The sequence below is a fragment of the Vanessa atalanta genome, chromosome 9, assembly GCF_905147765.1.
Source record: "Vanessa atalanta chromosome 9, ilVanAtal1.2, whole genome shotgun sequence".
Taxonomy (NCBI): domain Eukaryota; kingdom Metazoa; phylum Arthropoda; class Insecta; order Lepidoptera; family Nymphalidae; genus Vanessa; species Vanessa atalanta.
Genome location: NC_061879.1, coordinates 5,945,369 through 5,958,341, shown reverse-complemented (window position 1 = coordinate 5,958,341; position 12,973 = coordinate 5,945,369). Strand labels below are relative to the sequence as shown.

General features: G+C 30.5%; 1 protein-coding gene across 1 annotated transcript in view; it reads right to left on the bottom strand.

The window, feature by feature from the left end:
- Positions 1 to 1,779: 1,779 nt before the first annotated feature.
- Positions 1,780 to 12,973, bottom strand: part of LOC125066283 (protein O-mannosyl-transferase TMTC1-like) — a 112,283-nt gene continuing 101,089 nt past the window's right edge. Inside the window, exons 6-11 of the mRNA XM_047674305.1 lie at positions 5,416 to 5,501; positions 5,020 to 5,282; positions 4,725 to 4,865; positions 4,380 to 4,464; positions 3,680 to 3,858; positions 1,780 to 2,057 (exon numbers count right to left, since the gene is read on the bottom strand). Coding sequence (XP_047530261.1) covers positions 1,890 to 2,057; positions 3,680 to 3,858; positions 4,380 to 4,464; positions 4,725 to 4,865; positions 5,020 to 5,282; positions 5,416 to 5,501 — 922 coding nt within the window. The 3' untranslated portion in view covers positions 1,780 to 1,889. The remainder of the gene's footprint in view (positions 2,058 to 3,679; positions 3,859 to 4,379; positions 4,465 to 4,724; positions 4,866 to 5,019; positions 5,283 to 5,415; positions 5,502 to 12,973) is intronic.

Here is a 12,973-nt window from a genome sequence, read left to right as displayed (position 1 = left end):
ATTTAAACTTTATCAGCTATGTATGACAATAACTTTAACACCATTTATTTACAACAATTTTATTTTACAATTATAATACGAATTAACAATCATTCTGTCGATTATTTATAAGTAAACTTGAAATAGATATGTTTCAGACTTCATGTAAAATAATAAACACACAATATAAGTAAAAATTTGATTAATTCCAGGCCCATATTCAAAAACTATACTTTGAATTACAATTAAACTGTTTCAACTTCTAAAAAATTCTCACATTAATTAAATTGCTTCATACCCAATAACAGCTGTCAAATCAATACAACAGGAATTATACAACGCAAATGGATCAATCGTAGATCGGTACGAAATAGTGCGTTCGCATAGCGATAGGATGGGATAACTTAAGTATTGTTTGTGAACGAGACTGGACGCAACCAAACGCTAACAGAAATGCATAACGTCACTTTAACATTGACCAAAGTATAGTTTATGAAAAGGTGAATTAGTTAAGTAATACAAATTGACCTTAAGAAATTGATTAGTCGATTAAAAATCAGAAATAGTATCACTGATCATATTTTTATTGACAATACACGAAACTTATAATTAAATAAACAAAGTTTTAGTTATCTTAAAGTAACATATCGAAAATGTAGTAATCTTTATTTTATTAAGCAACGTCGTTAAATAATTTCTCGATGACTTTTTCTAAGCAATATATCGATTGCGCAAATAAATTTTATATTATTATATTACAATTACATTATAAATGAAACAAAATATACACTAGTCTTTGACATAAAATCTTATCTTCATTATTTAAATTAATTAACCAAAAACAAATCGTATTGGAAGACAAAACAAATTCTTAACAAGATTGATTGACAGTAATTAGGAAACAGTTGAATTAATTAATCCCTCATTAAAATACTTTATTTCAGGCGTATAAAATTGTCTCATTATCTGTCTATTTACAATCCTAACTACTATCTATAGCGTTGTTTAGTTTAGTACCTCAAGATAAAATGTATCGGAAGTAAAGATAAAAATTATGCATATTAATAAAATTGAAATCCCTTGGTGCATTTATTTCGTTTTTACGGAGATTATTGATTTAATTGAATATTATGTCTAATTATTATTATTCCTTTTTGATATACAGTTTCTTAACACTTATATGGTATATATATAGGTACTTATGCTTTAGTATATTATATAGGGACCCGATACTATTTCGCGAAAACTTTTACGGTTAATATGTTTAAAGGTACAACGTATTTGGCATTAAGTTTTTCCAATATTATAGTTACATATTTACCGTAAAAAATTTTAGATAAAAAAAAGTTTAGAAATTTTGAAGTGGTCATTGGATTTTTTAAATAATTGTAAAGGTATGCTCATACTTAACGATTGTAATATTGACTACTAGCATTTTTATTAAGAATAGTTTTAAAATTAAGATTAAAGGTTTCGATATATCCAGTCCTATATGTAAAAGAATAATAAAATAAATCAATAATGACATTTCACACAAAACATCATTTTGTCAAGAAGCGTATTTACTTATATAACATCACCAAAAAATATCACAGTAAGAAAAATTTTAACAACATAGTAATACGAAGCAAACGAGGCAAAGACATTCACAAAGTACGATTAAGATTGGTTATAAAAACGAAATAAGATATTTTTGGTACTTATCTGATTATAATCAAAGATGGGTATATTGCATAAATATAAGTTCATAAAATTAAGACATATTTTATATTTGCTCAAGGCAAAAACATATTCATAAAAATGTCAGGACAAAATAACACAAAATATACTTTACAAAATAAATATAGTCTACGTTTTGGCAATTGACATCCTATATTTCACGTATTCAAAGGATATATAACATATTATATTTATTTCTTTCGTTGATTGCTCATTAGTGTTCGCACTCGTTTTAAATTTGTAATAGTGATTTCATCATTAGGCTTCAACTGCAGAGCCCGTCGATATGAAGTGGCGGCTGCCACATATTTCCCATTAAGATGCAAGATTGCACCCAGATTCGAGTGATATTCCGCATCCTGTAATAAATCATACATTATAACAAGGTTGCTTATTTGTATAATGGAAAGGTTCAAAAAACAAACGCATATCGTTCGAAGTCGTTAAGATCGATGTTTACCTTTTGATAACGCGGAATATATTAATAACAGATTATATTTAAACTAAGAATTACTAGACATAGGTATTTTAATTAATTTAATCTAAAAGATCAAATAAAAACAAAATAACCTAAGCAGTTGCGAGTCACGCCTGAAGAATGTATCGTATAAAAATGTTGCATTGCAAATTCAATAGGGCATGTCCGAAATGTCTAAATGTATCTTCGTACTTAATGACTGACTGACATACAACGCATGGCCTAAGCCGGTTGGTTTAACCGAATGAAATTTTACACATGAATTCCGTAATGGAAACTTTCATCCCCCATCATTTAATCTCCTAAGGGGATTAAATGGCGTTTAAAAGCTTGTATAGAAAATGTTTACTAGGGATGATAGAAATGTGAAAATTCGTATTTTGAATTAAAGATAAACTTTTTTTAGAAATTCATAACATTACCCAACCAACCAGAGAGAAAATTATGATTAAAGTTTGTATTCTCATTTTTTCAAGTATAAAATATGGAAATCGAAGTTTAGGCATAAGTCTCCGCCAACCCAATATTTATACTATTTATTTATTTTTTGAAAATTTATCACCCAATATTAAGGATGAAAGTTAGTATAAAAGTTCACATTTTTGCAATCTTTAAAATACAAAAACCGGTGTTTTGGTTTTATTTATGATTAGGAGATAGTTGTTATGCAGTATTTGAATATTTATTCCTTAAAAATGGGAAATTGGGGATGAAAGTTTTGTATATAATTTCACCTTTTCACAACGTTTGAATTTTGGAAGTGAATCTTTTATCCAAGCGCGCTCTACCTATAAGCAGCGCTCTACCTATAAGAGATTAAATTGGGGATGAAAATAAATGGTAGTTTGTCTATTGCAAATTAGAAAAAAAAGACTAATACTTAGTAGTATGATATTTCCTATGGGATGTCCCATCGGGTACACGGCCACTCTTTAATAAATCACCAGTAGAAGAAAAGGAATATAATATGGAACGGATCATTATTTTAAAATTATAAAATCAGTTTCGAGTGTATGATGATAATATCCTCCGCTGCAACGAACCTTCTAAAGGTTCTATAAATTGTACAAACGTGTCCGCAAGCACAAGTTCGTTTTCTATATATTAATCTTTCACTCTCATAATCCACTGGGACGGGGATCCGACATGACCAAAAAGAGTTTAAGCGTAGCTCTTACGAGCTTATTACCGACGTGATTTCTGAGGCACAAGATGCAGTCCTTACTAGCAGTACTACCAACTTCCAAACTCTATATATTAACAATTTCAGAATAAAAACCCATTTTTTATTTGCGGGATACATAGAAGCTTTAATATCCAATTGACCATGTGGCAGTTGTTTCTATAAATATTAATAGAATAATTATATTATTATATTATATTATATTTGTTTTATACTCATTTTCATTAAATTCTGCTTTGCAACTCCATACTAAAATACAGCATCAGATTCTACAAAAACAAATGTGAAACGAAAAATCTGCAATTATTTATAATACCTACCTCTGGACTTAATTCTACAGCCCGTGCGTACCACCGCTCCGCTGAGCGGCAACGTCGCGCATCTCTCAACGCACGTGCCGCAGACGCAGCTCGTACACTGTCTTTTGGTGATAGTCGAGCCGCCTCTACAAACTGTTCGGCGGACTCCCGTAGTCTCCGTTGCGATCTCAAAAACATGCCTGATTAACAATATTTTTTTATATAAAAATCCCCAGAATTCCTTTCATTTCAATTTCGTGATTCAATTAAATAATTATCGTCGTATTCGTGTTGACGATTATTATTACAATATATCTGTATCGCCATCGACTACATTTAAATATACATTTTAAATATGAAGAAATTTTAAGTTCTCTGTCGGGGTAAATACTGGGTGTGAGACTGAATCTAAATAATTTGTGCATATAATTAATCTCGTACTCTACGTTGAAGAAATCAAACATCGTGAGGCATGTACGGGATGAATATCTGCCACATGTGTATTCCACCAAAGCATGGGACGTTTTTAAATAAGCTCCAGGACTTCTTTACTGACAGGGTTACTTTACTTTTCCCATTGCATAAATACTAAAGTATAAAAACCTTTATTAAAGTACTTTGCTATATAATTAATAACATTATTAGCAAAGCAAATACTTAACTAAGAAATGAAGTTATTAATTTCTGAAATATACTTTATTTTAATGATAATAATTCTTACCAAACTTGTCTCGAACTAATGGGTCTGTAGGTGCTAATGAGAGTGCTTTTTTGAACCAAAGTTCTGCCTCCGAACTTCTGCTTTCCTGTTTAATATTAAATACTTATATATATCAACAAGCATCGAACGAGATTTATTTTTCATTTTATCTAAACTTCAATTATTAAAACGTTGATTAATGTTAGATTTATTACTTTACTCTGATTGGTTTATTGAGGCTGATGAGGCAAAACATGATCAACGTTCAGTGTTTAATCAAATTCGTAAATCTAACTTTGATCAGATCATTCAAGAAAAATGTTGAACGGTTTATTTCAAAATTAATTAATATAGTACAACGCTCACATTTCTAGCGAGCATCTGTGCGAGAGTGATGTATGTTTCCACATGATTCGGAGCCAGAGCCAGAGCGGATAGAATGCTGTGTTCAGCCTGCGGCCATTGATGCAACTGCATATATATTTCACTCGCCATTGACAGCACATTCTAGGTAACAAAAAGAAAATCACATGCTTCATACAATATGAATCTGGAAGACTTTAAATCGCTAATTAAGCTTTGTGCTAGAACTTTTGTTGTATTAAAATAGCCGTAAAATTTTTTGGCTTCAAGCCAGAACAAAGATTTCAATAGGACATACGTGTCGCGTCCAGCCAACTATTGGCGCGTTCGTGTCGGGTAATATTTGCAGAGCATCCTTGTAAGCTGAGAGCGCTTTGTGCCAGTGTCCTCTCTGCGTATGTAGGGATGCTAGTTGAACCAATGCAGACACGCGGGCCGCTTCATGCTCGCGCCTGTCTCGAACGCGCACGCCGTCAGCACGTGCTCCAGCACGTAGTGCACTTGCGGCTTCGGCCAGTCGCCCATCCGCCATTAATGATGTACCGAGATTCACATATGCCACTAAAAGTTATATTATAATTAATCAATATTTCAAAAAGTTAGACAGACAATCAATTTAGCCGAATGAAGTTCTAAATCAAATATTTTGATAAATAAAAACGTACAGTACATTATTTTCCGTATTTATACTTACAAGCCATGGAAGGTCGAAAATAAATTGCCCTTTCGAAACTTTTGATAGCTTCTCCGTACCGCCTTTGGTTTTGATGTAAAATTCCCCTAAAACAACGGAACGAATAAATTGAGGCTTTCGTATTTACATGATTTGTTAATTAAATAACTATAAGCGTAATCCTTATTATTTTTGTAAGTTTGTTACGCCAATCTAATTTTCATCAACTCGTGTATTTATATGAATAAGGCTATAAGTTGCATATTATTTAATGATGATTTCGCTGAAAGACCAAGCTTGAATAAATAAATTTAATTACACGTCATCTTATTGAAAAGTTACATTTCCTTGGTAATTACCTCACTTATTATTTTACTTAATTAAAACTCAATAAATCAAATCAATAAAAAAATCTATTTATATTCAACGGCCACTTTGCGGAAAATCTAATTTTACATAATTAACTATTTACGTACGTCCCAAAGTTGGGTCGAACTATTCCAAATCATGAAAATTTGCTTACGAAGTTTTGTCGATAAACACAAAATGAAATGTAGCCGCAAATTCACTACTTTAATAACTTAGCAGTGCTAACCCTATTAAATCTACATAACAGCCTCGATTAAGAACCACTTAAACATTTCAGTTACATACAGAAGACGTACTTTAAGTTATTGCGTAATTTGGCATACAACTACATGTAAATGATGTGCTATCTCCTGAACTATTAACTATTAAGCTATGTAAAGTAAATTTTCTATGTACATATATGGTATTCGTCCAATAAGTCGTACAATTTAAAATGTAGCTCACCTTTATCTTTAAGCTAGTCTTAACATTAACATTTTTATCTTCTAAGTAAAAATTAATAAATTATTAGCGAAACTTTATCAACCGATATGGTTTTCATTTATAAGTATGAAGAAAAATATGTTAAGTATGAAGTTTAGAATACATTTCTCCTTACGTAAACACCATGTAATTTAAATTCATATTCGAGGAGTTTTCCTAATACCAAATCTTTCGGGGAATAAGAAATAATATGTGTTCAACATCGCCTAAACCTTAACAAGACGATAATTCATCCACATCTCAAATGGAGTACTGCTCTCTTTTCTGGGCTTGAGCTACCCAATACATGCTTCTTCCATTTGACAGCATTAAACGTTCATTCGGATTATTGAATAGGGGTTCCATACAAAAGTATAACAATTCTATTTTAAGCAAGGCAGAATGCACATAGAAATGGGCATTATCATTCTTATATGTTAATTTTACATCTGCTGTTGTACTAACGTAATATCTTGGCGTTTAGTTTCTGAGTTTAGGTCGACTCTACAAAAATATATTATTAAAACTGAATTTGAATGACAAGATTTCTTTTTATAAATCGACCACCTAATTATAAATGGTCCTTTGAATCGAATATAATAGATACGCGAAAATAGAGACGCGAAAAATATATACAAAAGAGTCAGTGAACGCATATACATATTTGTACGTCTTTTCTATAAGATAACCCACTCACAATGATCATTTGTATTGGAATAAGGAAATAAGGGAAAAATCTGACAACAAAAGTAGTAGTTTAGTTTAATTGTCACAGATTATTAATCCTTATCGAAATAAATATCGTTCATTTCAAATGTCTCATTTAATAAATAATATTTATAGAAATATTGAAATAAACCTCATAAAAAATACCCAGAGCAGTATGATGCGTTAGCTCTTTAGCACAGTTAAGAATAATTCGGTTAGCTTATTAAATAAATGTTAGAAGAATAAATCGGTTATTGATTAAAAAATAGCACGCAATAAACTTATGTTACCCGAATGGCGGAACGAACAATAGCTTTAGGCAAAAGATAGGTTTTAAGTAGTGATTGTAGGTAAATTAATTTCAAGAATTCATATACGCTAAACTGAAAATAAATTATATCTAAATATTAACAATCATTTTATTCAATATTTTTGGTATAGTAAAAATATTCGATATTTAAAATGAATGCAAAGAAATCCGATATTAAACACAAATAGAAAATCTTCAAACTTTTTTACAAGTAAAAAATAGTCAAAATTCGCACACAAGGATTTCCCAGTAATAGTAATGTGTAAATAATGAATAAAAAAATATTGCAGTCCGCCACCGGGTCTCGCATCCCAAAATGGTGTACAATAATTCTGCTTCCAAGTTGGATTTGAAAAGGCATCCGAGGTATAGACTAATTACTACTGCCATGTTCGCTGTTTATTCTGTGTCTGATATGTTTCATCGTAATAGCTTCTAATTTTAAAACATTTTAAAATTAAATTAAAGCATATTACTATCTTTAACGATTTATTTACTTTTTTAATTTAATAATCATTTGAAATATTAAGCGCTAGCAAAATAATTGGTTTCTATAGCATGTTTCTATTGAAATTCAAAAGAATATTACACAGCTTAAAGTGATACACGATTATTTTTTTACATTATTCTTTGTGCTATACTAATATTAAAAATCAAAGTGAGAACTTGTACCAAATCGAATACGAAAACGAATATTAAGGATAAACAGGTATTAGACATAAAATTTGTTATATTGTAAAAAAAAAAAACTTTTTAATACATTTTAAAATTATATGATAGCTCAATAACTCACGGCATTCGTTTAGGTGATCAAATACGATTAAATTTTGCAAAGATTAGTTACGAAATGGGGGTGTTGCAAGTACCAAGGTAGGATGTATAATAATTAATCTCCTAAGAGGGTTAAGTGGAGAATGATAGTTTGTATGAACATTTTGTTGATTTTTCCTAATATGGAAATCAGTATTTAGGCTTCTGACGATGAATTCAATTTGGAAAAACACTTTAGCAACTGTTTTTCAAAGTTATCGAAGCGTTTTTCAAAATTCTTCACCTAAGAGGATGAAGCTTGGGATGAAATGTACAGAATTTTCTAATTTTTAGAACTTAGAAGCTTCCATGTTTAGTCTTATGTTTATGAGTAAAAGACAGATGTTACAATGCTTTCAAAAACTCATCAACCCAAAGGGTAAATGGGGAATGAAACTTTGTAAAAAGAATTAAAAAACAAATCTGAGTTTACGAATTTTGAATTTAAGACTCATTCAGTAGAGCGCATAACGAATTACGAAAATCAAGCCGGAAAATAGTAAAAAAAAAAGTTTTAAATTAACTTATATAAATAAATATTTGAATATAAATATTCATTGTTCTATTGGTCAACGTTCTCACGTTCTTGTTAGCGAAGTTGTATAGCAGTTAAATTCAAACCAAAGCTTACTCGTACAAAAGAAAAAAACACGGCATCATAATATAAACTATAAAACTCCTACAGCATTTATTAGTAAGGAGGTTAGTATGAGGCTCTTTTTAGTAACGGCAGCACATAAAAAATCTTCAAACAGTAAAGCGTATGTATCTAATTACAGTCAATGATTGCATTGTACATTTATTATTACTTATTTTTTAATAGTTGTGATCAATCAATAAAAAAAATTAATAATTACATTGAGAACACGTGGAAATTAATTGAAAAGTGGTTAGTAAATATTTCATTGCTTATGCATTCATGTAACATTTAAAAAAAGACTCGTATTTTATTCATGAATATCATATTATAAATCTTCCAACATCGTTTATTCGAAATAAAATCGACTTTAAATAATTATTCATAATTGCATATCGCATTATGCTGCCTAGTTTTTCCGTATAAAAAATTATGATACTAAAATAATGTACATTCCTTTTTATCAGTCGTAATTACCAACGAGCAAAAAGTGCAGCAGAATCTGTATGTGAGCAATTTAAACACGACAGCCTGTCATTTGTTTGGTCTGATAAAAAACGTACTTTAATAATACATAGATGCAACGATGCAATATGCCTGCATGAATAATGCAAGTCTACTGGGTCGAGGCAACGTGGGCTTAGCGTACACTAATGAGAGGCGTCCCTCCCTGGCCATTGTACCCCACCGACATCAGCAATAATTTGTTACTAATTCCCCTTTAATTATAGTGATGTTCTCTGAGCTGTATTGCTTTCGACGTTGAATAAATACGCTAATTTAATTTCAATCGATTTTTTTTATAAAATAAGTCCGAACATAATTAATTAATTAGTTTTCACGTTGTTATAAATAAGTAGTCACGTCCGAGGTAATATCATCACTGAATAAAACACATTGTTCCAGTATTAAGTGAAATTACGAAAACGTAAAAGCATTTTCATGTTCATACATTATGTAATTAGAGCTTTTAAGCTAATAAAATGGTTGCAATATAGTATGCATTATTATTTATGCGTAAACTGACTCAGTTTTTTTAATTTATATGCAATAATATTTTTAATAATAAAATATGAATTATGATAAAGAAATTTTGTGCAAACAAGAATTGACTTCTATGAAGATATATTTTCAATTCTGTTTGCTGTAAACTGAAACTAAGATTAAATATGAGATAACTTAAGATGAGCCCAGGCGGCCTGGTGGATAGAACGCTTAAATCTTCACATTATTTTTAAAAGTTTAAAGCCCAGCTGTGGGACGTTTACAGACTGTTACGACTAAATATATCTAACGTATAGTGTTCAATTACATAATTCGTTTAGCTCACCCTACCGTGGCGACCTTTAGGTCTGACTGAAACAACCACAAGGCACAGCATTATGACTCACAACAATCGCCTCCATTACTAAAACAGTAGCGATTTCTTAATGTTAACGATGCATTAATATTAATGGCGCTGACAAATTATTTGTTTGATGAGGGACGTTTGAACACAAACTCGGCGGATGAATTGAAAGTAATTTATGCACCGAAAGCTCACGAAAGAGCTCGGCTGCTTCCGCCGGCCGCCATACACAAAGTCACGCAATATTAACATTCTGGTATTCAAAATGTGACAAATAGTTAATTTAATTTATGTTTACCTTTTAACTAATATCCAAAACTACAAACATCACTAATTTGAAACATTTCTCGTTATAGTTTATGTTAGATAGTTGTACAATGCAAACTTAGTTTTAGGTTTGTTTGTTGAAATTTGATTTCATAAGTGATGTGCTTGTTTTGAAGTTTAATTACAATAGATTATTGAGTAGATAAATATAATCTTAATCACATAATTTGTGACCTGGGTTATATTCAAATTAAAAAACATTTATTTATTTCAAGGGTTGCTGTTTGATTGCTATCATAATTCGTGTTATTAAAATCTTATGTGAAACGACCTCCATTATCAATGCACTGGATCTGCAATTGTTCACGTATTTGAGTGAGATAAAAGATTTTAATAACACGAATTATGATAGCAATCAAACGGCAACCCTTGAAATAAATAAATGTTTTTTAATTTGAATGCCAAACCTAGGTCACAAATTATGTGATTAAGATTATATTTATCTACTCAATAATTTATTGTAATATATAGAAGAGGAGACCTTGTTTTCCTAACTGAATAAAAAATAACCAAATACATCATCTAGTATAAATTAAGTTTTGTGTTTATTTGATACATAAAGCTTATACTAGAAGATGTGGCACGTTGCAGAGAAGGTTTTAGTATACAATACTACACTGCAGACAATATCTAGCGAAGATTTTTCTTTAATATTATATGTATATAGTAAATTTCGTCGATGAATTTAATTCCTAATATTTAAGAATATTGAAGAGTAACTAATGACTACAACCAGAGTCACCAAACGAGAAATCTCTTACGGAATCATTTTAAAGCAATCGATTAATGCGGTCGTGGTCATCGTTGACGTCGAAAATCGAGGCAATTTCAACTACTAAATACATTGTTACGGTATACACAAAGAGCATTCTATGATTATGTTATATACTTTAACGACTCATCTCGAATATAGATTGCATGTCAAGAAAATACTACAGCGTGCTCTAAATATGCATCAGTCATAGACTGATGACGGATCACTGTGCAAACATATGAGCCAAAACACTCGCTGTCACAGTAACACCCTTGCTTCTCCCTATATCAATATCATCGTTCTCGTAGTTCCTAGTTTATAAGGCTGCATTCCCCATCATGGTATAAAACCCTGCGTCGGCCAAAATAAAAAATGTTCTTTATTCATGTAGGGCGCATAAAATCATTTTTAAATCGTCATTATATAGTAGAGTTGAATTAAAAGTAAATGTGCCACCGGTCACCGGAAAATAGATTCTACCGAGAGAAACTGGCAAGAAACTGAGCAGTCAGCAGCAGCAGGCATTCTTTATTCATGTAGAGCGCATTAACCCATTTTTAAACGTCATTATATAGAGTTGAATTAAAAGTAAATGTTCCATCGGTCACCGGAAAATAGATTCTAGCGAGAGAAACTGGCAAGAAACTGAGCAGTAACTGTTTAACAATTAAATTTATATATATCCTTCCTTGAAATCATCAAATACTGAGTCCACGCTGTTTTATCATTAATATAACCTTTAATTCCTTATTTATCAATGTATTGAAATGAGATTTGATTTTTTTTAATATGCCAAATAAAAAATAACTGTAGACATATACCTAGTATAAAAATAGTTAATATAAGTAAGTAAGTTCAAGTCAAATTTCTAGTCCAATTGTATTATGAGATTAAGGGAATCGAGAGTGCACTTGTCCAATATAACCTTTGATGATGTCGGATGTAGCAGCCACGAGTTTAGGAAACACTTTATCAGGACATAGTTCTCAGCTTTTGATAACATTCAGCGCTCAGATGCATCAAATTATCTTTGTGTTGTTGATACAGGCACCGTCTATATATAATATCTATCTCACACGAAAATCCAACTCACATGCACATGGAGCGTATTGTATAAGTATATCCATTCTAATTTTAAAAATAATGAACAAATTAATTCTTATAATTTTTTGACTATTCTAGTTTTTTATAAAATATATATAAATATTTTTTTAAACAAGTCTATTAATGCATATTTTCAATAAATCACTAATGTTTTCATTTACTATACATTGCTAATTAGTCCCTATTTAATATACTAAAACTAGCAGCTTAATGTACTACCTGATGACATTAAAACATATTTTCAATATAACACACAATAACAGTCACTCAAAATAAGAATAATGAAAACAAAAAAAAGAATGAAAGAAATATAAATACCTAAAAGTTTGTTATTCAAAAGGATATTTGTTATATTGTTATTTCCATTCAATATCAAAACGGCGAAATGAAATTTGGAAAAGACTTTCTATTATATCCTCATTTAGAACCTATATTGTTTCTATTTCAGGCTACAATTCCATAAGTCCAACTGTTTTTAGACGCAGAAGTTTCGACAAGTTCGGTACTATTATTTGAACATCTGTAGTCACGTTAAAGGCAAACGGACTCAAATATAGACTTAACTTAGACTCTGCTCTTACGTCAAATTACCGTTCGACAACAACTTTGACTGAAGCTGAAATTTTTAAGGTAAAATTTCAATCGAAAATATAGGTATTTTTTTCTCGCTCTCATCAACAAATAGAAAAAAGTACGTTCTCCTTTACGAAATATTGCTAAAATAAATTTTAAAATAAATCCATTTTAAGT